This window comes from Sceloporus occidentalis, unplaced genomic scaffold, assembly GCF_023333645.1.
Source record: "Sceloporus occidentalis isolate IW3139 unplaced genomic scaffold, rSceOcc1.0.p SCAF_79, whole genome shotgun sequence".
NCBI lineage: Eukaryota > Metazoa > Chordata > Lepidosauria > Squamata > Phrynosomatidae > Sceloporus > Sceloporus occidentalis.
In genome coordinates, this window is record NW_028317059.1 from 512,348 (window position 1) to 538,674 (window position 26,327).

The 26,327-nt window shown below is 42.8% G+C and overlaps 1 protein-coding gene across 1 annotated transcript in view; it reads left to right on the plus strand.

The window, feature by feature from the left end:
- Positions 1-26,327, plus strand: part of LOC149285350 (E3 ubiquitin-protein ligase HUWE1-like) — a gene marked incomplete at its 5' end in the record, with an annotated part of 478,774 nt that overhangs the window by 239,338 nt on the left and 213,109 nt on the right. Inside the window, 1 exon segment of the mRNA XM_089495319.1 lies at positions 3,757-3,793. Within this exon segment, the coding sequence (XP_089351445.1) occupies positions 3,757-3,793 (37 nt within the window).

Sequence of the window (26,327 nt, forward strand, 5' to 3'; positions counted from 1 at the left end):
CAACCTCCCTCTCCCACAGCCACCAGAGGGAGGGGGAGGAGATAGACCCAGCTCTGTCTCCCTACACTCAGGTGTAGCAAGGGGGAGGGAGACAGGCACTTTGGGAGGTAGGAGTACAGGTGATAGGGGGTGGGAGCCTAATTACCTGCCCCTATATAAACTCCCCAAACCTCTACACCAGTGCTTCTTTGTTAAGCTTCAAGTGCTTGCTTATCCCGACCTCTAGTAATCGTGTCCTTGGTATCCTGACCTTTTTTGGCTTTCGTATTCCGTTTATGCTGTCTGCTGCCTGCCTTGACCTTTGGACCGTGACCTCGACTATTCTCCTGGATTTGCCCCTCTTTGTGCTACGCTCCTGGACTCTGTATAGTGGTGCCTGCGCCACGCTCCGCACCCCTCACCTGACACCGACGAAAGGAAACCAGACATAACAACAGAGCGGTCTTAGCCGAAAGCTGACGGAAAGACAAGCGGGAATTATCCGGCCATGCCTCAAGAAAGTCCAGAACTCTCGAGACATCTATTACGTTGGTACAGGTGAGGAAACCAGGATGCAGGAGAGCGCGGTCACAAGGCAAGCAGAGGTCGGCACCGGGTATCAGGCAGAGAAGGGTCAGGCAATCCGGGTCAGGAGCAGAGAGGTCAACAAGGTCACAAGGCAAGCAGAGGTCGGCACCGGGTATCAGGCAGAGAAGGGTCAGGCAATCCGGGTCAGTAGCAGAGAGGTCAACAAGGTCATAGGGCAAGCAGAGGTCGGCACCGGGTATCAGGCAGAGAAGGGTCAGGCAATCCGGGTCAGTAGCAGAGAGGTCAACAAGGTCATAAGGCAAGCAGAGGTCGGCACCGGGTATCAGGCAGAGAAGGGTCAGGCAATCCGGGTCAGGAGCAGAGAGGTCAACAAGGTCACAAGGCAAGCAGAGGTCGGCACCGGGTATCAGGCAGAGAAGGTTTTGGCAACAGGTAGACATACAGCTAGTTGTAAGAACAACTGAGCACTGAACAGGTATCAGTGCTCAGTTTTTAAACCAGCCGCCCTTCTAAGTCCCGCCCCCATCAGTGACGCCGTCCAATGGACGTTCCGTCTCCTCCATTGGAGACTAGAAGCTGAAGGGGGGCGTGGTGTATGATGCCGTGGGTGTCTATCATTGTGCGGCGGTTCTTTCATGTGAACCGCCGCGTATGAAGACACACCGTTGCGGCATCGGTCCTGGAGGGGTAAGTACCGAGTACCCGCTACTCGTGGGTACTCGGGAGAAGCACTCCTCACCGGAGCGAGACGCCACGAGCACCCGGGCGACGTGTCCCGGACGGGACCATGACGCCGCGGGTACTCGGGCGACACGCTCCGTATGATATCCCGTCGCAACGGGTACTCGGGCGACGCGCTCCGAACGGGAGCGCGACGCTGCGAGCACCCTTGCGATGCACGCCGGCCGGGATTGTGACATGCTCCCCCCCTAAGGAGGGGCCTCCGGCCTCTCAAGGGTCCTGGACGACCGGGATGACCAGAGTGAAAGGCACGTATCAGTTCATCCGCGTGTAGGTCGCGAGCGTCTTCCCAGGAGTTGTTACTGATGTCATAACCCTTCCACTGGATGAGGTATTGCAGGCGTCCTCGGTATCTTCTGGAATCCAATATACCGGCTATCTCGTATTCCCCTGTGTCGTCTATGGTCACAGGAGTAGGTGGGTCGGGACGTCGTCCTGGGAAAGGATTGTCATAACAGGGCTTCAGTAATGAGACCTGAAAAACGGGATGGATTTTCATCGTTGGAGGTAGTCGTAGCTCGACGGTCACGGATGAGGGCGTGCGCGTCACAACATAAGGACCTATGTATCTGGGTCCCAACTTCTTCGTGGGACAGCACAGTTTCAGATGGACGGTTGAAAGCCACACCTTGTCGCCTGGTTTGTAGATAGGAGCAGGGGAGCGAAGCCTGTCTGCTTGTGCTTTGTATCGTTCTTGAGCTTTCAAGAGGGTATTACGTAACATCTTGTGCGTCTCGAGTAGTTTCGTTATCCGTTCTGTCATAGAAGGGACAACGCTAGGGATTGGGGAACCAGGGAGCATGGAGGGATGTAATCCATACACTGAAAAGAAGGGGGACATACGCGTTGAGGAGTGGATATGGTTGTTGCGGAGTAGGTGATGAGCCCAGAGTTGAGGCTCCTCGGATAACAGGGCTATGACCGTGTGGATTTTGACGTAATCATTGTTATACGTCCTGGGTTTGAGGCCGAACAATATTTGGCATGATGTTATGAAAGTCTTATATTTCGTGCGATCTCCGGTGTATCTGTCAGGCAAGGGTACTTGTGGTTCATAGTTGGGTATTCCTTGGGGTACTGGTGGTTCTTGTGCCTCCAATGGGGCGGGAGGTGGTGCGCCAAGTACACCGAGAGCGCCTTGCATTTGTTCTATCTGTTGTTGTTGTTGATGTTGTCCTGATTGGATGTCGTGTAGGGACTGAGTTATCGTCGCCATCTGCTGGGCCAGAGCAGTAACTGCCTCTGTTAACCCTGCGGTTTCCATAAGGGCTCAGTTGTTGTATTACGTTGGTACAGGTGAGGAAACCAGGATGCAGGAGAGCGCGGTCACAAGGCAAGCAGAGGTCGGCACTGGGTATCAGGCAGAGAAGGGTCAGGCAATCCGGGTCAGGAGCAGAGAGGTCAACAAGGTCACAAGGCAAGCAGAGGTCGGCACCGGGTATCAGGCAGAGAAGGGTCAGGCAATCCGGGTCAGTAGCAGAGAGGTCAACAAGGTCATAGGGCAAGCAGAGGTCGGCACCGGGTATCAGGCAGAGAAGGGTCAGGCAATCCGGGTCAGTAGCAGAGAGGTCAACAAGGTCATAAGGCAAGCAGAGGTCGGCACCGGGTATCAGGCAGAGAAGGGTCAGGCAATCCGGGTCAGGAGCAGAGAGGTCAACAAGGTCACAAGGCAAGCAGAGGTCGGCACCGGGTATCAGGCAGAGAAGGTTTTGGCAACAGGTAGACATACAGCTAGTTGTAAGAACAACTGAGCACTGAACAGGTATCAGTGCTCAGTTTTTAAACCAGCCGCCCTTCTAAGTCCCGCCCCCATCAGTGACGCCGTCCAATGGACGTTCCGTCTCCTCCATTGGAGACTAGAAGCTGAAGGGGGGCGTGGTGTATGATGCCGTGGGTGTCTATCATTGTGCGGCGGTTCTTTCATGTGAACCGCCGCGTATGAAGACACACCGTTGCGGCATCGGTCCTGGAGGGGTAAGTACCAAGTACCCGCTACTCGTGGGTACTCGGGAGAAGCACTCCTCACCGGAGCGAGACGCCACGAGCACCCGGGCGACGTGTCCCGGACGGGACCATGACGCCGCGGGTACTCGGGCGACACGCTCCGTATGATATCCCGTCGCAACGGGTACTCGGGCGACGCTGCGAGCACCCTTGCGATGCACGCCGTCCGGGATCGTGACAACATCCCAAAAGGCTGAATAGCGCGTCGAAGGGGAACGAGAAATACGGATCCCCCGGGGGAGGCGACACACAGAGGGATCCTTACCGACGCATATACCAGCAACGGGAACGTGGGCCGCAGAGATAGCCGACCGGAACAAATTAATGGACCGGTAAGACTTACCCTGGGAATAAAGGTGCGCAAAAAAGTTAAGTACAGCTACTACAGGAGCCGTAACGGGATCGAAATCGTGTTCCAAACACCAGCGACACCACACACCCCAGGCCAGGAGATAGGACTTCTGAGTTCCAGGGGCCCAAGAGCCCCAAAGCAATTCCCTAGCCGCTGCCGATAGGCCCGGCACATTCCAGGATCCCCTAAAACCAGCCAAGCCACTAGTGCCAGGTGGTCCTGAAGAATCAGGGGATGAGGGTTCCCCTCCGGGTCCAGGATCAGGTCCGGAGAGGAGGGGAGGAGAAGAGGGTCCTCGCAGGACAACTCCAGCAGCAACGGGAACCACGGCTGAGTCCTCCAAAACGGAGTGATCACGAGAACCGTAACTCCCTGCCTGGAGAGGTAGTGGAGCGTGCGCAGAATCATGGAGAATGGAGGAAATGCATAGGCGCCCAGAGGGGGCCAGGTCTGGAGGAAGGCGTCCGCCGCCAGGGAGAGAGGGTCCGGAAGCCAGCTGAAGAAATCCTCCGTCTGGCGGTTCATCCTGGAGGCAAAGAGGTCCAGGTGAAAAGGACCCTGGGAGTGATCCAGGGACAGAAACACCCCCCGAAGAAGACGCCAGTGGCTGGCATCCCTCCAATGGTGCGAAAACCAATCCGCCACTAAATTGTCTTTGCCTGGCAGTTACTCCTCCCGAATGGACAGGTGATTGTCCAGACAATACTGATAGAGCTCTTTGGTGAGCTCCGTCAGGAGTCGAGACCTCGTGCCCCCAAGCCGGTTGATGTACCGAACCGCGGACACATTCTCCATGCGGAGGACAAGGGAACAATGAGTGACAGCCTTGGTAAAGCTGCGGACGGCAAAAGAACCCGCTATGAGTTCTAAACAATTTATGTGGAGACCGCGTTCGTCGTCTGACCAGAGCCCCCCCGTCGCCGTGTCGCAGGCTGGCGTCCGACTGTAGGACGAGATCTGGAGCCGAGCCAAAAATGGCCCGGCCATTCCAGGCGTCCATGTGGGAGAGCCACCAGCGAAGCTCCAGCCACGCCTCGTCGGAAAGGGGAACGAAAAGGTCGTAGGAACCCGACGTCCGAAGATGCCGAGTCTTCAACCTCTGAAGAGCCCGGTAGTGCAAGGGACCGGGAAATATGGCCTGAATGGAGGCTGATAAAAGGCCTATGACGCGCGCCAGTGACCTGAGGGAGACAGATGGAGATCGAAGAATTTTCCGAATCTCCTTTTTGATAGCCAGAACCTTGTCCCGTGGCAAGCGGAGCATTGCCGCAACAGAATCCACGGTGAATCCAAGGAACTGGATGGACTGTGTAGGGACGAGGACCGACTTGGTCTCGTTGATTATAAAACCGAGGTCCTGAAATAGCCGGACTGCCAGGGTCGTGTCTCGAATGAGAGAGTCTCTGTCGGGAGCCATGAGGAGCACATCGTCCAGATAGACGATGCACCGAACGCCGCGAGCACGAAGGAACTCCATGACCGGCTTCAGAAGCTTCGTGAAGCACCACGGAGCTGAGCTGAGGCCGAACGGGAGACAGGTAAATTGCCAGAGAAGGTCCTTCCAACGAAACTGGAGATACCTCCTGTGTTCCGAGTGGACCGGAACCGTCAGATAAGCGTCTTTTAAAACCAACCGCGTGAACCAATCGTTCTCGCGGAGTAGATCCCGCAAAAGATGGATACCCTCCATCTCTGGTAAACTACCAGAGTGTTCAGGGAACGGAGATTTATAACGGGGCGGAACTCCCCGGACATCTTTGTCACCAGAAAGATATTGCTGATGAAACAAGGAGGGCCGAGGGCCCGCTCTATAGCTCCCTTCACGGCCAGGGAGGCCAGCTCCGCATGGATAAGGTCTCTGGAGCTGCACGGCAAGCGCGGGGAAAAGGGAAGGGCGACCTGACAAGGAGGAGAAACAAACTCTAAGCGAAACCCCGCTACTGTCTCTAGAACCCAAGGGTCTGATGTGAGCGCCGCCCATGCGCGGGAAAAATGTGCTAGCCTGCCCGCTACCGGAATAAGGGGAAAAGGCGTACAAACTCTTACCTGCCGAAGTCTTTCCTCGGTAGGTGGAGGAACCTCTGCCTCTGAAGGAACCGCGGGAAAATGGGGTGCGGTCTTGAGACCGGTAGGTCGTGGAGGCGTGAGGAAACTGGGGCCTGGAGCCGAAGGCAACTCTGCTGGTGGCATGACCCCTCTGCCGACCAGCCCTGTAGGAAAAACGGTCTCCTTGACGGAATACCCATTTCATGGAGGAGCGAGCCTTGTTCAGCGAAGTGAAGACACTCACATGCTGGCTGAGATTCTTCATAAACTTTTCCCCGAAGAGAAGACCATTTGCTTCGGGGCCCAGTTCCTTGGGAGCCAGGTCAGCGAGTTTCGCATCCAATTTGAAGAGAGCGGCTTTCCGCCGTTCCGCAGAGATGGCACAATTAGCATTTCCGATGAGGCAGAACGCTCTCTGGATCCATTCACGGACCAGGTGGGCATCTAGAGGGGTGCCCGCTGTCAAGGCCTCGTCGGCCATCTGGAAGACTTGAGCCATTGGGCCGGTAGAGTCCAACAATTTATCCTGCGCCGCCCGTAAGCCTTGCTCGATGCCCTTTCTGGGGTCGCGTCCAGTGCCAGAGAGGAATGTTATGAACGACTGGTCGAACTCTGGGGTGTTCGACACCTTCTCAGGCAAAGTGGGTCTTGGGCATTCAGACCGTAAACGCTGGCGAACCTCCTTATCCAAGGGGCGTCTAAGCCAGAAACGCATAAATTCCGCAATATGGGCGGACGGAGTCCACTCGGCCGAACGTGGATGACGCAGAGCCCGTGGGTCGAAGAGCGGGCAACCTGAGGTGGAAGCTTTAGGGCGGTCAGGAGACGGATCCCGGCCAAAATAAAAAAAACGGAGACTCAATCTGTCAAACTCACAGTCTGTGTCTGACGGGCTGATTGTGTCTCTGCTAAGGCAGTTGGTAGAGCCGCAGTCAGGGCTGAACGAAGCCAAGCTTGAAGGGCCGCCGGTAGTGGTGTCTCAAAATCATCTGCCATGTTTCCAGGGGTTGTATTATGGAAAACACAAAGTAAGGGATTTAGTGAGATAGAGCGGCAGTGATGGAACAAATAGGGAAGAGTGTGGTTCGCCCACAAGGCAGCCACACCATATAATGGCTCAGGGGTTCACCCCGAGACAAAAGCAGAGGCAGTATAAAGGTGGAGAGGGAATCCCTCAGGAACCACCAACCATGGGGCCCGGGTAGGGCCAATCAATATAGAGGGGGCTACCCTCAATAAATATACAGATGGGGTTACCCTCACATAATGAGGGGTTTTACAATTTATTTAAAAACATAAATAACACATCCAAGCACATGAAAACAACAGAAACGGCACAAAACCGCCGTGAAATCCGACCTACAGGCCCTGCAATAACGTGTTACACAAGGGGCCGCTACACGAGGGCGGTGAAACGGCACCGCACCGTGAGCAGGAGACGTGCTCGCGGAGAAATCAAACTGACCTCTCCGCGAGCTGTCACCCAGCCGAGATCTATTCACGGGCGGTGCACTGCACCGCACCGTAATAGAAAAGACGCGCGGCGGTTTTTCCTTCTTGTGACACAGCAAAGCGGAGAGCCGCGAGGTACGCAGCAAAGAATAAAAAGCGCGCTAAACCACCGCGGCTCTCTGCAGCCGCCGCAGAGAGCAACGCGGCAGAGAACAAAACCGTGGCAGCCAACGAAAAACGCTGAAAGTAATAAAAAATAGTGAAAATGATAATAAATAAAGAAAATAAAATACGGGTAAAAGGCCTAGCCAAGAAAAACAGCACCAGAATAATGAAATAAAAAGGCTAAACAGAAAATTAAACGGTAGGAATAGAAAAGGACCAAAGGAAAAGGCCTAACCCAGAAGAATAATATATATACGAGTAAAATAACAATAAATATCTTAAAAGTAAGATAAGGACTGTAATTGGAAATTGCTCACCTGGAGGTCAAGCAGCAAAGAAAGAGGGGGAGTTGCTGGATGTTGGGACTGATATAGAGTCCTGTCTGTTTTGATTGGTTCTTTTTATGATGGTTGTTAACTCCATTTAAAATTGTTTTTATCAAACTATTCTTTGAAACATGCATGGGACCGGCATAAAACGATCCAGAATCAACAAGACCGAGGGCTGATTAAGGCCTGAATCATTACATCAGGAAAAATGGGCAGCCTAGATGGCCGAATGCTTCTTCTCCACAGTCAAATTCTATGTTTCTGAGTTTTACTTTTGAACTCTTAGTATGTGCTAGCATTGACCTTAATGAGTAAACCTATTCACCCCTTTATTTCTGTTAATACTGGCAGAGCCTTAACTTAGCTGAGCTCAGTGTAGGAAACACCATTCATTCCTGTATTAAAGACGCTGTTGTGTGGCTGAGCATGATGGGAGATGTGACCCCCATCATATGTATAGCATTAGCTGGCTGATTGGCAGCACAGGTTGGTTGGGGCGTTCACTGGGTATGTGGCACAAGGCCAAAAATGGTTTCTCATTTATTATGTACATAGTAACATAGTTCATAAGGTTGAAAAAAGACCAAAGTCCATCAAGTTCAACCTATATACATATTGTGTCCTTACTGTGTTGATCCAGAGGAAGGCAAAAAACCCTTATGAAGCAGATGCCAATTGCCCCATACCAGGGGGAATATTCCTTCCCGACTCCAAATATGGCAATCAGAATAAATCCCTGGATCAACGTTCTGTCCCTATTAATCTAATATCTATAACTGGTAATATTATTGCTTTCAAGAAACACGTCCAGGCTCCTTTTAAACTCTTTTATTGAGTTTACTATTACCACTTCCTCTGGCAGAGAGTTCCATAATCTCACCGCTCTTACTGTAAAGAACCCCCGTCTGTGCTGGTGTAGAAACCTTCTTTCCTCCAGCCGTAGAGGATGTCCCCTTGTTATAGATACAGTCCTGGGTATAAATAGGTCCTGGGAGTGATCTCTGTACTGCCCCCTTATATATTTATACATAGTTATTAAGTCCCCCCTAAGCCGTCTTTTTTCCAAACTAAATAACCCTAATTCTGATAATCTTTCTGGGTACTGTAGTCCTCCCATTCCCCTTATTACTCTGGTTGCCCGTCTTTGAACCCTCTCCAGCTCCACTATATCTTTCTTGTACACTGGTGCCCAGTACTGTACACAGTATTCCATGTGTGGTCTGACTAGTGACTTGTACAGTGGTAGAATTATTTCCTTGTCGTGGGCATCTATGCCCCTTTTGATGCACCCCATGATTTTATTTGCCTTAGCAGCAGCTGCCTGACACTGGTCGCTATAGGTAAATTTACTGTTAACTAAAACTCCTAAGTCCTTTTCCATGTCAGTCGTCCCCAGTGTTTTCCCATTTAGTACATATTCCCAGCCTGGATTTTTCTTCCCCATGTGCATAACCTTACATTTATCTGTGTTGAACCTCATCTGCCACATCCCAGCCCAAGCCGCCAACCTATGCAGATCCATTTGTAATCATGTACTGTCCTGTCAGATATTTCATCACAGAAAACATGTATTTCTATATTCTGTGATTTTACACAAAATGGAGTTAGAGCCATTTTATTTTATTTAATCATATAGTGATTATTTCTTTTTGTCCTTGTTCCCTCTATAATTGAGAACAAAGGAGTATTCATGTATAATGATGTTTCAGTGTATATATGATACAATTAATGTTATCTTCCATGAGAAAGTTAAGGAGTAGACACTGCATATCTTATATCAAATGTAATTTGGAATGGGGGATACATGGGAAGACTACCAAGACCTGAGTTACTATCTAGGAAGTAACATTTGGCGATTAGGGTGACCAAGGATAAATTCCAAACACATATGTAATGGTTTTAAATTAATTCTTAGACCAGAGCGTCTCTCACATATGAGTAGAAATTCTAATTATAATGGGTAAAACCCACCGTTATGATTGGAGAATTCCAATCAAAAGGTGGAGGCTATGATAATAAGCCCTGTCTTTAAAAGCTTATGTCTTTAATAAAAAAAAGAAAGAGAAAAGAAAAAAAAAAGATCGCACCCTGAAATGGACAGACCCTGACGGACTTATTCACCAAATTTACCCCAGAGAATTAGAATCTTAAGATCCTGGCACCATATTTCACTCTTAGAGTTACTTGGAGTCCTAACCTATATAATTTGTAGAAAGTTATATTCTTGCCCACTTAATTTCTTGACAATGAATCTGGATTAATTTCTACAAGGACCAGTTGGACAACAGCAACAAGTGGTGGTAAATATAATTGTTTTATATTCTGAATAGAGGTGAATTTTGTCTTCTACGTATAGAATTCCCTGTTTCTGGGAAATAGTATATTGCATTATTGTATATGACGGCTTGTGAGACTGCAGCTTATAACCCGTGGTAATAACAATAATGAAAAGGTATTTTTACCTATAGATGAAGTTTGACATTATTTGCATCTATTAGGAACTTCACTAATATACTGTATTTGAATTGATTCATTTTTGACATGTTTTAAGAATTTTGTGTTTTATATTATGCACTGTGTGACTCATATAGATATTTTATAAATTGTGTTTACAATAAATAATATTTTTATTGACTATCGTGGTGATATCTATCTAATTTGAATTATAATTTTCGGCGATCTGAAAGAATTTAGGATCGGAGATAAAATATAGGGTATCTCCTGAAATTAATATTGTGGATGTGGTCCTACAATATTTGGTAGCGTTGTTATTTTGTGTATGTGACGAAATATTGGTTTTGCCTATTTTGTCTCATTAATATCCCTAACAGTCCTCTATTGTGTTAACCACGTTACAGAGCTTAGTATCGTCTGCAAAGATTGATACTTTACTATACAATCCCTCTACAAGGTCATTAATAAATATATTAAAAAGAATAGGACCCAAAACTGACCCCTGTGGTATCCCACTAGTAACAGTCACCCACTCAGAGTATGTACCATTAATAACCATCCTCTGTTTCCTATCACTGAGCCAGTTACTTACCCACAAACACACATTCTCCCCCAGCCCAAGCAGTGGTGTCGCCAGGGGGGGGCCAGAGGGGGCCATGGCCCCCCCTACATCATGCTGTGCCCCCCAGTGTGCCCCCCCAATTGAAACGCTATACCATTGACCCGGTGTAGCGGAACACTAAGCTCCAAATGCAGCCGATGCGGCTGACAGTTTCAAAGCGGCTGTAAAACCGCCCCCGCTGGCTGCTTAATGGATTGCCGGCATGCCAATAACTGACTGAGGCTCTTCGTCCTGCCCCTTTGAAGGGGGCGGGCTCTTACGGAACAGTTGCTTGTCACTGCCTGAGCGCATGAGGGAGAAGAGCAGTCTGCTGTGTTACAGTGGAAGAATGAAGGCCAGCAAAAAAAGTATTTTATTTTAAATAAATAGTGGAGGTGACAGAAGGAGGGACATTAACAAGGGGGGCTGCATTGGGAAAATTAAATAATACAAAAAGATGGTGGCTGGGGACATAATTACACATCAGGGTGGTAAGAAGGATAATACACATGGGTATGGGGGCCATTATATTAGCCAGTACAAGGGGTTGGTGCATCAATACACAAGGGAGGGGGGCTGGCTGGGGGCATCAAATAAATCAATACACAAGGGAGGGGGCTGGCTGGGGGCATCAAATAAATCAATACACAAGGGAGGGGGGGCTTTCTGGGGGCATCAAATAAATCAATACACAAGGGAGGGGGGGCTGGCTGGGGGCATCAAATAAATCAATACACAAGGGTGTATTGCAAAAATGCACAAAGGGGGGTGGCTGGGAGGCACAAATACACAAGGGTCAATACACACAAACAGCAAAGCAATGTGGAAGGCATTTTATATGGTTATCCCATCCTGATGTGGGGGTCCATGTGGCAGCAGAGCCTGTCCTGGTGTATGTGTTTGGGTGTCAGTGTGGCAGAGCCTGTCCTGATATGTGTTTGGTCATCTGTTTCCTGGCACTTTACTTGCTGTAGAGGGTTAAATAGAACTTTATAATTTTTATTTATCCAGATTTTGTGGTCACTTCAGAGGACAAAACTTTCTAGGCCTAGAAATCAGAGGAAAAGTAAAGGTTTTGTGTTATTTCAATCTGAATATATTATTAAAAGTTAGATGTTGGTTCAGAGTTTTTGAAACTCAATTCTTGATTACACTATACAGGATGCTATTCCCCTTTGGTTTCACAGGCCTTCACAGACCAAGTGGTACTCAGCTTAGTTATATGCAGCTGTATGCATTGTGTTATCTGTGATGAGGTGTTCATTTGGTGACGCAGCGCTAAGATGGTTGTGATGCATTTTGTTGAAGTTTCCATTATGTCTAATCTCCTTAATTTATTTGGGCCTTTTAACTTTTTTGATTTCTGGGATTTTAATAATGTGATAAAAAAGAATGATTTATTGTTGTTTGGATGTCAAATAGTGTGTCAAATTCTGTTGATCTGTATCTGCTATGTTTCCGTACATTATTTATGTATACCTGCAAATACAGTTTTTTTTTTATCTCATTCAGTTGCATGTGCTGTTTCCATGTGTTGTTTATTTGATCTATGCCTGAACTACAGGGTGTAAGTAAAAGAGCGGTATGGTTTAGTGAATGAAGGGACAAAGGGACTCTGGGGATGATTACAGGGGAGAGGACCTCTAAATGTCACGGTGCAGTCAGAAGGATGGAACACTGCACTGACTCTCACTGTCTTCCCCTGATCTGCAGTCAGTGTGACAAATATATTGGCAGCAGGGTCTAATATTAATATATATTGGCTGCAGGGGCTAATATTAATATATATCGGAAGCTGGGACTAATATTTATATATATCGGCAGCAGGGGCTAATATTAATATATAATGGCTGCAGGGCCTATTATCAATAAATATTGGCTGCAGGGACTAATAATATATATCCGCAGCAGGGGTTAATATTTATATATCGGAAGCAGGGTTTAATATTTCTATATATCTGCAGCAGGGTCTAATATTTATATATATTGTCAGCAGGGGCTAATATTAAAGAATGAAAAATAACTGTCACTTTAGCTGTTATTTTGAAATCATATTTTAATCACAGTCTTTACTTCAAAGAGAAAAGTGCATATTATGTAGTTAAAAATGCACGTCTAACGTGTGTGTGTATATATATATATATATATATATATATATATATATATATATATATATATATATATAGTGTATATGTACCGTTTTATAATTTGCCCCCCTACTTTGGTCCCTGGCCCCCCATGTGCCCCCCCTAAATATGAAAGCTGGAGACGCCACTGAGCCCAAGCATTCTCATTTTATGTGGCACAGCCTTTTATGGGGCACCGTATCAAATGGTTTGGAAAAATCAAGATATATGACATCCAGCGATTCACCCCAATCCAGTCTTGAGCTCACCTCCTCATAAAAGCTGATCAGGTTAGTTTGACAGGGCCGATCCCTTGTAAACCCATATTAACTACACATATATGAAATATCACATTCACAGAAGAGAGCAAAATTAAGTCAAACATTTTATTCAACATCACATAACTAAAGCTAGGTGTTGTAGCTACCACACTCTCCTCCACTTTGGGGTAAAGGTGTCCCCATCTTCTCCATCCCTGGACCGCTTCACAGGAGTCGTGCCTTCTCCAAAATATTTCCCCTTTTTCCCTTTTGGTGTCAAAATCTCATCCTCTTCACCTTCCAACTGCCGCTTTATAGCTTTTCTGCTATCCTCAAAGATTTCAATCTTTCTTTTTTTAGTTACAGCAAAGCCATCATCTTCTCCATCCCGGAGTTGTTTCAGTGCTCTCCTGTTGCCTAAATAATAGTCAACATCCACCATTTCCACATCAGTTGGAAGAAGATCAAATATCCTCATTTTGCTGTTACCTATTCCTTTCTCAAAATGCTTTGAATCCAAATCTCTAAGAGCAGGAACATCAAATGACATTCCAGTTCAGAAATACCCAGTTTATGTGGTGACCACGATGACATAGGATTGTGACATCACAGTGATTAAGAACAATAGCCCATGTTTTATGCTTCCACATACATACAGACATTTACAATATATATATATATATATATATATATATATATATATTAGGTTGGTCAAAACCAGTTTATCATTTTAATCCCTCTTTTCTCTCTTGGTATATTGTTCCTTAAATCTTGGAGATTGTTGCCATTTTGCCATATTCGTCCTGAGGTGTAATTCTTCTTTTAAATGCATGTTGATTGCACAAAAATCCCGTTTAGATGGCAGTACACAACATATGCCACATATGTCACATATGTATATATATATATATATATATATATATATAATACAGAAACACAATCTATAGATAAAATACAAGGTATGCTATCCCCTTTTTAGCTGCTGATAATAGGGGTTGCCCATCTCTCACTTTTTTCTTTTAAAAATAAAGATATTTATATAAATATATTAGGGTTTGTATGATTTAAAAAAAAAAAAAGAATTTCATATTATCTGTGTTGGAAAAGAGAGAGTTATGTTTCTTTCTTTTGTGAAACATCCCCAAGGACACTGCAGATCACCCTCTGAGGCCCTCGCAGGAATTAAAAGCTATGCCAGATTAGCAAGCAATATGAATTTACAAATTCATATTTTGTATTATTATGCATGTTGTTATCTGTATATGTAAAAAAATATGTATTTTAGGAACCTTGTTTCTTTTTTAGCCAAATTTTGTTTACCTTGGTAAGTACATTCCTTAATGTTAAACCCCTCTCCTCTGGCCTCCTATAGCCCTTTTATATATAACCCCGCCCCTTTTTGTAACCTAAAACAATTTTCTCTTATTTATCTCTCTTTTTTCCTCTCCTGTTGAGGATCAAGCCTTCTGCAGACCACCATCTGAAGCCACGTACTAGCCCACCCTTCTGTTCATTGTATTTATCCTTTTTTTGCATTCTGAAACCACTTAGCCCTAATTATTGCTACAAGAGAGCTTCACCCCTACATTTGTTTCACATACCTATGCTTTTCCGGTAGACTGTAAGCTCACGAGCGGGGCCCTCATAAGCCCACCATTCCTGCCATGAACTTTGTATAAACTACCATAAGGCTAGATGGCAAGCTCACAGCAAGATTCTTAACTCCTGATGTGTCTGTATGCATTAATGTATTTGTGTTATTAAATGTGTCAACTGCCCCAATTGAATTGTACATTGTTGCGTAACTTAGTAAATAAAAGGTAATAATAATAATTAGCCAGTTAGGAAGCACTTTACTTTGGCACCAAATCTATTACCAGCATATTAGCAGGGATCCGGCAGTTGTTGCTGTCCAGCTTATCTAATGATAGATCAACTGCCCAAATTTTTTTCTTGGCTTTTGTTTTTATTGCTACATTTAGAAAAACGGCAGGATTAACCCCTTAAGACCAGGCTTTTTTTTTATTTTTGTACCCTTCATGACCGAGTCTGTTTTAACATTTTTGCGACGCTCGTGTTTAGCTGTAATTTTCTTCTCTCGTTTAGTGTACCCAGGCAAGAAGCACCTTTTTTCACTTTTATTTTACCCAGTTACATACATAGTATTTGAATACACCTTTTTTATGGCCAGGGGAACCATGTTTAGCCACAACCACTCCCCACCCACTTCCTGTTCAACTGTCGGCCCACTTAAGACTGTTTCGGGCTATAACGTCTTACTCCATCCCCCATATAGCCCCTTCAGAAGAAGAAGAGGGGGAGCTCTGGGTATCCCAGCCTGGCAGATTCCCAAGTATGGTCATTCAAGAAGCATTAATTACTTAAAAATGTAAGAAGGCAAAAAACAGAAACCTTTAATAAGGAGTTTGAATTTCTGTGGCAAAAACCTGCCAGTGCCTACTTTTATGTCACATGATGTGCATTCTCTGAAAAAGTCTGAGAAAAAAAATGACACAAATAAAACATATTTTTGTAAAAGTTTGAGCCATTCACAATACATAGAATTATGGTTCTAATTCTGCATTTACGTCTTATTCTGCAAAGTAGGTGGAACAACACCTTAAAATAGGTATTCTTGTATCTCTATCTCAGCATAGAGGTGTTAATCTCTAGATTGTTGTGACCAGGGCTGGGAAAGCCCATTCGATTGGACTTTCCTGAGCTGAGTTAAGTCTTTTAATCAGTTGGTTTTTTTGTGGCCATTATGTGTTTTGGCAGCCTGATAGATTTTAATACGATCAGCTGAGTTCCCCTGGAGCTAATACTTTGTAACAGAATTGTTTTTATCAAACTATTCTTTGAAACATGCATGGGACCAGCATAAAACTATCCAGAATCAACAAGACCGAGGGCTGATTAAGGCCTGAATCATTACATCAGGAAAAATGGGCAGCCTAGATGGCCGAATGCTTCTTCTCCACAGTCAAATTCTATGTTTCTGAGTTTTACTTTTGAACTCTTAGTAAGTGCTGGCATTGACCTTAATGAGTAAACCTATTCACCCCTTTATTTCTGTTAATACTGGCAGAGCCTTAACTTAGCTGAGCTCAGTGTAGGAAACACCATTCATTCCTGTATTAAAGACGCTGTTGTGTGGCTGAGCATGATGGGAGATGTGACCCCCATCATATGTATAGCATTAGCTGGCTGATTGGCAGCACAGGTTGGTTGGGGCGTTCACTGGGTATGTGGCACAAGGCCAAAAATGGTTTCTCATTTATTATGTACATAGTAACATAGTAACATAGTTCATAAGGTTGAAAAAAGACCAAAGTCCATCAAGTTCAACCTATATACATATTGTGTCCTTACTGTGTTGATCCAGAGGAAGGCAAAAAACCCTTATGAAGCAGATGCCAATTGCCCCATACCAGGGGGACTATTCCTTCCCGACTCCAAATATGGCAATCAGAATAAATCCCTGGATCAACGTTCTGTCCCTATTAATCTAATATCTATAACTGGTAATATTATTGCTTTCAAGAAACACGTCCAGGCTCCTTTTGAACTCTTTTATTGAGTTTACTATTACCACTTCCTCTGGCAGAGAGTTCCATAATCTCACCGCTATTACTGTAAAGAACCCCCGTCTGTGCTGGTGTAGAAACCTTCTTTCCTCCAGCCGTAGAGGATGTCCCCTTGTTATAGATACAGTCCTGGGTATAAATAGGTCCTGGGAGTGATCTCTGTACTGCCCCCTTATATATTTATACATAGTTATTAAGTCCCCCCTAAGCCGTCTTTTTTCCAAACTTAATAACCCTAATTTTGATAATCTTTCTGGGTACTGTAGTCCTCCCATTCCCCTTATTACTCTGGTTGCCCGTCTTTGAACCCTCTCCAGCTCCACTATATCTTTCTTGTACACTGGTGCCCAGTACTGTACACAGTAATCCATGTGTGGTCTGACTAGTGACTTGTACAGTGGTAGAATTATTTCCTTGTCGTGGGCATCTATGCCCCTTTTGATGCACCCCATGATTTTATTTGCCTTAGCAGCAGCTGCCTGACACTGGTCGCTACAGGTAAATTTACTGTTAACTAAAACTCCTAAGTCCTTTTCCATGTCAGTCGTCCCCAGTGTTTTCCCATTTAATACATATTCCCAGCCTGGATCAAGATATACGACATCCAGCGATTCACCCCGATCCAGTCTTGAGCTCACCTCCTCATAAAAGCTGATCAGGTTAGTTTGACAGGGCGATCCCTTGTAAACCCATATTAACTACACATATATGAAATATCACATTCACAGAAGAGAGCAAAATTAAGTCAAACATTTTATTCAACATCACATAACTAACGCTAGGTGTTGTAGCTACCACACTCTCCTCCACTTTGGGGTAAAGGTGTCCCCATCTTCTCCATCCCTGGACCGCTTCACAGGTGTCGTGCCTTCTCCAAAATATTTCCCCTTTTTCCTTTTTGGTGTCAAAATCTCATCCTCTTCACCTTCCAACTGCCGCTTTATAGCTTTTCTGCTATCCTCAAAGATTTCAATCTTTCTTTTTTTAGTTACAGCAAAGCCATCATCTTCTCCATCCCGGAGTTGTTTCAGTGCTCTCCTGTTGCCTAAATAATAGTCAACATCCACCATTTCCACATCAGTTGGAAGAAGATCAAATATCCTCATTTTGCTGTTAACTATTCCTTTCTCAAAATGCTTTGAATCCAAATCTCTAAGAGCAGGAGCATCAAATGACATTCCAGTTCAGAAATACCCAGTTTATGTGGTGACCACGATGACATAGGATTGTGACATCACAGTGATTAAGAACAATAGCCCATGTTTTATGCTTCCACATACATACAGACATTTACAATATATATATATATATTAGGTTGGTCAAAACCAGTTTATCATTTTAATCCCTCTTTTCTCTCTTGGTATATTGTTCCTTAAATCTTGGAGATTGTTGCCATTTTGCCATATTCGTCCTGAGGTGTAATTCTTCTTTTAAATGCATGTTGATTGCACAAAAATCCCGTTTAGATGGCAGTACACAACATATGCCACATATGTCACAAATGTATATATATATATATATATATATATATATATATATATATAATACAGAAACACAATCTATAGATAAAATACAAGGTATGCTATCCCCTTTTTAGCTGCTGATAATAGGGGTTGCCCATCTCTCACTTTTTTCTTTTAAAAATAAAGATATTTATATAAATATATTAGGGTTTGTATGATTTAAAAAAAAAAAAAGAATTTCATATTATTTCTGTTGGAAAAGAGAGAGTTATGTTTCTTTCTTTTGTGAAACATCCCCAAGGATACTGCAGATCACCCTCTGAGGCCCTCGCAGGAATTAAAAGCTATGCCAGATTAGCAAGCAATATGAATTTACAAATTCATATTTTGTATTATTATGCATGTTGTTATCTGTATATGTAAAAAAATATGTATTTTAGGAACCTTGTTTCTTTTTTAGCCAAATTTTGTTTACCTTGGTAAGTACATTCCTTAATGTTAAACCCCTCCCCTCTGGCCTCCTATAGCCCTTTTATATATAACCCCGCCCCTTTTTGTAACCTAAAACAATTTTCTCTTATTTATCTCTCTTTTTTCCTCTCCTGTTGAGGATCAAGCCTTCTGCAGACCACCATCTGAAGCCACGTACTAGCCCACCCTTCTGTTCATTGTATTTATCCTTTTTTTGCATTCTGAAACCACTTAGCCCTAATTATTGCTACAAGAGAGCTTCACCCCTACATTTGTTTCACATACCTATGCTTTTCCGGTAGACTGTAAGCTCACGAGCGGGGCCCTCATAAGCCCACCATTCCTGCCATGAACTTTGTATAAACTACCATAAGGCTAGATGGCAAGCTCACAGCAAGATTCTTAACTCCTGATGTGTCTGTATGCATTAATGTATTTGTGTTATTAAATGTGTCAACTGCCCCAATTGAATTGTACATTGTTGCGTAACTTAGTAAATAAAAGGTAATAATAATAATTAGCCAGTTAGGAAGCACTTTACTTTGGCACCAAATCTATTACCAGCATATTAGCAGGGATCCGGCAGTTGTTGCTGTCCAGCTTATCTAATGATAGATCAACTGCCCAATTTTTTTTCTTGGCTTTTGTTTTTATTGCTACATTTAGAAAAACGGCAGGATTAACCCCTTAAGACCAGGCTTTTTCTTTATTTCTGTACCCTTCATGACCGAGTCTGTTTTAACATTTTTGCGACGCTTGTGTTTAGCTGTAATTTTCTTCTCTCGTTTAGTGTACCCAGGCAAGAAGCACCTTTTTTCACTTTTATTTTACCCAGTTACATACATAGTATTTGAATACACCTTTTTTATGGGCAGGGGAACCATGTTTAGCCACAACCACTCCCCACCCACTTCCTGTTCAACTGTCGGCCCACTTAAGACTGTTTCGGGCTATAACGTCTTACTCCATCCCCCATATAGCCCCTTCAGAAGAAGAAGAGGGGGAGCTCTGGGTATCCCAGCCTGGCAGATTCCCAAGTATGGTCATTCAAGAAACATTAATTACTTAAAAATGTAAGAAGGCAAAAAACAGAAACCTTTAATAAGGAGTTTGAATTTCTGTGGCAAAAACCTGCCAGTGCCTACTTTTATGTCACATGATGTGCATTCTCTGAAAAAGTCTGAGAAAAAAAATGACACAAATAAAACATATTTTTGTAAAAGTTTGAGCCTTTCACAATACATAGAATTATGGTTCTAATTCTGCATTTACGTCTTATTCTGCAAAGTAGGTGGAACAACACCTTAAAATAGGTATTCTTGTATCTCTATCTCAGCATAGAGGTGTTAATCTCTAGATTGTTGTGACCAGGGCTGGGAAAGCCCATTCGATTGGACTTTCCTGAGCTGAGTTAAGTCTTTTAATCAGTTGTTTTTTTTGTGGCCATTATGTGTTTTGGCAGCCTGATAGATTTTAATACGATCAGCTGAGTTCCTCTGGAGCTAATACTTTGTAACAGAATTGTTTTTATCAAACTATTCTTTGAAACATGCATGGGACCGGCATAAAACTATCCAGAATCAACAAGACCGAGGGCTGATTAAGGCCTGAATCATTACGTCAGGAAAAATGGGCAGCCTAGATGGCCGAATGCTTCTTCTCCACAGTCAAATTCTATGTTTCTGAGTTTTACTTTTGAACTCTTAGTAAGTGCTGGCATTGACCTTAATGAGTAAACCTATTCACCCCTTTATTTCTGTTAATACTGGCAGAGCCTTAACTTAGCTGAGCTCAGTGTAGGAAACACCATTCATTCCTGTATTAAAGACGCTGTTGTGTGGCTGAGCATGATGGGAGATGTGACCCCCATCATATGTATAGCATTAGCTGGCTGATTGGCAGCACAGGTTGGTTGGGGCGTTCACTAGGTATGTGGCACAAGGCCAAAAATGGTTTCTCATTTATTATGTACATAGTAACATAGTAACATAGTTCATAAGGTTGAAAAAAGACCAAAGTCCATCAAGTTCAACCTATATACATATTGTGTCCTTACTGTGTTGATCCAGAGGAAGGCAAAAAACCCTTATGAAGCAGATGCCAGTTGCCCCATACCAGGGGGAATATTCCTTCCCGACTCCAAATATGGCAATCAGAATAGATCCCTGGATCAACGTTCTGTCCCTATTAATCTAATATCTATAACTGGTAATATTATTGCTTTCAAGAAACACGTCCAGGCTCCTTTTGAACTCTTTTATTGAGTTTACTATTACCACTTCCTCTGGCAGAGAGTTCCATAATCTCATCGCTCTTACTGTAAAGAACCCCCATCTGTGCTGGTGTAGAAACCTTCTTTCCTCCAGCCGTAGAGGATGTCCCCTTGTTATAGATACAGTCCTGGGTATAAATAGGTCCTGGGAGTGATCTCTGTACTGCCCCCTTATATATTTATACATAGTTATTAAGTCCCCCCTAAGCCGTCTTTTTTCCATACTAAATAACCCTAATTCTGATAATCTTTCTGGGTACTGTAGTCCTCCCATTCCCCTTATTACTCTGGTTGCCCGTCTTTGAACCCTCTCCAGCTCCACTATATCTTTCTTGTACACTGGTGCCCAGTACTGTACACAGTATTCCATGTGTGGTCTGACTAGTGACTTGTACAGTGGTAGAATTATTTCCTTGTCGTGGGCATCTATGCCCCTTTTGATGCACCCCATGATTTTATTTGCCTTAGCAGCAGCTGCCTGACACTGGTCGCTACAGGTAAATTTACTGTTAACTAAAACTCCTAAGTCCTTTTCCATGTCAGTCGTCCCCAGTGTTTTCCCATTTAATACATATTCCCAGCCTGGATCAAGATATACGACATCCAGCGATTCACCCCGATCCAGTCTTGAGCTCACCTCCTCATAAAAGCTGATCAGGTTAGTTTGACAGGGCCGATCCCTTGTAAACCCATATTAACTACACATATATGAAATATCACATTCACAGAAGAGAGCAAAATTAAGTCAAACATTTTATTCAACATCACATAACTAAAGCTAGGTGTTGTAGCTACCACACTCTCCTCCACTTTGGGGTAAAGGTGTCCCCATCTTCTCCATCCCTGGACCGCTTCACAGGAGTCGTGCCTTCTCCAAAATATTTCCCCTTTTTCCCTTTTGGTGTCAAAATCTCATCCTCTTCACCTTCCAACTGCCGCTTTATAGCTTTTCTGCTATCCTCAAAGATTTCAATCTTTCTTTTTTTAGTTACAGCAAAGCCATCATCTTCTCCATCCCGGAGTTGTTTCAGTGCTCTCCTGTTGCCTAAATAATAGTCAACATCCACCATTTCCACATCAGTTGGAAGAAGATCAAATATCCTCATTTTGCTGTTACCTATTCCTTTCTCAAAATGCTTTGAATCCAAATCTCTAAGAGCAGGAGCATCAAATGACATTCCAGTTCAGAAATACCCAGTTTATGTGGTGACCACGATGACATAGGATTGTGACATCACAGTGATTAAGAACAATAGCCCATGTTTTATGCTTCCACATACATACAGACATTTACAATATATATATATATATATATATATTAGGTTGGTCAAAACCAGTTTATCATTTTAATCCCTCTTTTCTCTCTTGGTATATTGTTCCTTAAATCTTGGAGATTGTTGCCATTTTGCCATATTCGTCCTGAGGTGTAATTCTTCTTTTAAATGTATGTTGATTGCACAAAAATCCCGTTTAGATGGCAGTACACAACATATGCCACATATGTCACATATGTATATATATATATATAATACAGAAACACAATCTATAGATAAAATACAAGGTATGCTATCCCCTTTTTAGCTGCTGATAATAGGGGTTGCCCATCTCTCACTTTTTTCTTTTAAAAATAAAGATATTTATATAAATATATTAGGGTTTGTATGATTTAAAAAAAAAAAAAGAATTTCATATTATTTCTGTTGGAAAAGAGAGAGTTATGTTTCTTTCTTTTGTGAAACATCCCCAAGGACACTGCAGATCACCCTCTGAGGCCCTCGCAGGAATTAAAAGCTATGCCAGATTAGCAAGCAATATGAATTTACAAATTCATATTTTGTATTATTATGCATGTTGTTATCTGTATATGTAAAAAAATATGTATTTTAGGAACCTTGTTTCTTTTTTAGCCAAATTTTGTTTACCTTGGTAAGTACATTCCTTAATGTTAAACCCCTCCCCTCTGGCCTCCTATAGCCCTTTTATATATAACCCCGCCCCTTTTTGTAACCTAAAACAATTTTCTCTTATTTATCTCTCTTTTTTCCTCTCCTGTTGAGGATCAAGCCTTCTGCAGACCACCATCTGAAGCCACGTACTAGCCCACCCTTCTGTTCATTGTATTTATCCTTTTTTTGCATTCTGAAACCACTTAGCCCTAATTATTGCTACAAGAGAGCTTCACCCCTACATTTGTTTCACATACCTATGCTTTTCCGGTAGACTGTAAGCTCACGAGCGGGGCCCTCATAAGCCCACCATTCCTGCCATGAACTTTGTATAAACTACCATAAGGCTAGATGGCAAGCTCACAGCAAGATTCGTAACTCCTGATGTGTCTGTATGCATTAATGTATTTGTGTTATTAAATGTGTCAACTGCCCCAATTGAATTGTACATTGTTGCGTAACTTAGTAAATAAAAGGTAATAATAATAATTAGCCAGTTAGGAAGCACTTTACTTTGGCACCAAATCTATTACCAGCATATTAGCAGGGATCCGGCAGTTGTTGCTGTCCAGCTTATCTAATGATAGATCAACTGCCCAAATTTTTTTCTTGGCTTTTGTTTTTATTGCTACATTTAGAAAAACGGCAGGATTAACCCCTTAAGACCAGGCTTTTTTTTTATTTTTGTACCCTTCATGACCGAGTCTGTTTTAACATTTTTGCGACGCTCGTTTTTAGCTGTAATTTTCTTCTCTCGTTTAGTGTACCCACGCAAGAAGCACCTTTTTTCACTTTTATTTTACCCAGTTACATACATAGTATTTGAATACACCTTTTTTATGGGCAGGGGAACCATGTTTAGCCACAACCACTCCCCACCCACTTCCTGTTCAACTGTCGGCCCACTTAAGACTGTTTCGGGCTATAACGTCTTACTCCATCCCCCATATAGCCCCTTCAGAAGAAGAAGAGGGGGAGCTCTGGGTATCCCAGCCTGGCAGATTCCCAAGTATGGTCATTCAAGAAGCATTAATTACTTAAAAATGTAAGAAGGCAAAAAACAGAAACCTTTAATAAGGAGTTTGAATTTCTGTGGCAAAAACCTGCCAGTGCCTACTTTTATGTCACATGATGTGCATTCTCTGAAAAAGTCTGAGAAAAAAAATGACACAAATAAAACATATTTTTGTAAAAGTTTGAGCCATTCACAATACATAGAATTATGGTTCTAATTCTGCATTTACGTCTTATTCTGCAAAGTAGGTGGAACAACACCTTAAAATAGGTATTCTTGTATCTCTATCTCAGCATAGAGGTGTTAATCTCTAGATTGTTGTGACCAGGGCTGGGAAAGCCCATTCGATTGGACTTTCCTGAGCTGAGTTAAGTCTTTTAATCAGTTGGTTTTTTTGTGGCCATTATGTGTTTTGGCAGCCTGATAGATTTTTTTTTTTTTTTTTCAAAAAGATGTATGGTATGTTTTTTTTTTTTGTTTGTTTTGTTTTTTTTTTTTGTTTTTTTTTTTTGCTTTTTTATTTCTTAACATTGTTTTAATATTTACAGTTTTTTTTTTTTACTTTCTTTGATTTTTTTTTGATTTTTTTTTTCTTTCCTTTCCTTTTATCATACCATACATTATTGAATACATAATTTACAGAACAGCGACAATTATCTCAAAACATAGGCTATTGTAACTGTTCTTTTCCTTTTACAAAAAACCCCCACCCCCACCCCCCACCCACCCCCTCAAGGCAAGGTCTGGGGAAAAAAAAAAAAAAAAAAAAATAAATAAATAAATTTATTTCACCAAAAACTCCAAGTGAGGTAGAACTCTTTCTTTTTCTTTTTCGACTCCAAACTTCTATAATGTTCGTATTTTATAATTCGTTCTATCAATTTTAGCCACTGAGCAAGACAAGGGGCTTTTTTATTAAACCAGTACCTAAGGATCAATAGTCTCCCCAAGAAAAAAATCTTTCTAAAAATTTTATTAAATCTGCCAAACTGTTCCACATCTCCTAAGATCACAACCTTTGGGTCCATTATACCATTACATCTGAATTTTGTTTTGACAAAAGTAAATACGTCTTCCCAAAATTTTTTTATCATAGGACATTCCCACCAAAGATGGAGTAGACCCGCATCAAAGTAACCACATCTAGGACAGTCTGCGTTTTCTTTACACTTGATTTTCCATAGCTGAAGTGGGGAATAATATAACCGATAAATAATTTTAAGTTGTGTAAATTGGTATTGTTTATTTGTAGTGCAACACCCTGTGTATTTTAGTATACGATTCCAAGAGGCCTCATCAATAGTACCAATATCCTCTTCCCATTTCTTCTTGATATTGCCACGAAACTCTGTTTCGATTTCTCTAATCAAAATTTTATAAATAAAACTAAGTGTCCTTTTCCTTTTAGCATTTTTTTGCAAAAATTCAAACAGATCGTGTGTCCTAACATCAAAAATCTTCTTATTTTTCGTGGAATTATGTGCATGTATTAATTGATTATACCAAAATTTATGTCTATTAACTAATTCAAATTCAGATTTAAGAAGGTTAAAGTCCTTAATCTGTCCCATAACAAACAATTGTTTAACAAAACCAATCCCTTTTTTTTCCCAAAAATCACTTCCTAATTCTTTGTGAAATTCCTGAAATTTTACATTGTGCCATATTCGTGTATAGGGTAAACTCCCCTCAATCTTACAGATATGTTTAATTTCAACCCATATTTTTCTGTATAATTTCACCGAAAGTGTGTTTTCCAAATCCCCTTCCAGCTGTAAATCTGTCTCCATCATTTCGGCAGGGTTAGAGATCCCAGTAAAATTTAAGAGAAATTGTATTAGAGGTCCCGGTCGATTAGCTCTCAAATTCTGAGCTTTTGAAGCCAAAAAGTAAAATTTAAAATGAGGCAATGCCCAACCACCCTCCCCTTCAGGTGCAGTAAACTTAGCATATTTCATACGAACTCTACCTCTGCCCCACAAGAGTTTACTCAATGAGGCTTCTAAGCCTCTAAACCATTTATCTGGAATCCATACTGGTGAGGCAGAGAGAACGAACAGCACCTGAGGGAGAACAATCATTTTAACAAGACCCACCTTATCTGCTAGTGAGAGTGGAAGTTTAGTCCAGATCGCTACTTATTTTTTAATCTTAGTGGCTAAGGGAATAAGATTCTGCTTCATAAACAAATTGATTTTACTCGAGATTTTAATCCCTAAATAATCCATAGGGTCTCCTTGTCTCAAAATCCTAACACCCTCAACTTTAGGAATTTTTGCTGAATTCAGGGGCAAGAGTATTGATTTATCCCAATTGATTTTAAGACCTGAGAATCTACCAAAATTCTCTACCGTATTTATCACTATTGGGAGCATTTTTTCAGTGTCTTCTAAAAATAATAATAGGTCATCTGCATAAAGTAAAACTTTGTCTTCATTGCCTTTAAGCCCAAATCCTCTTATTTTCTGATTACTCCTAATACTTAGAGCTAATGGTTCAATATATAGTATAAATA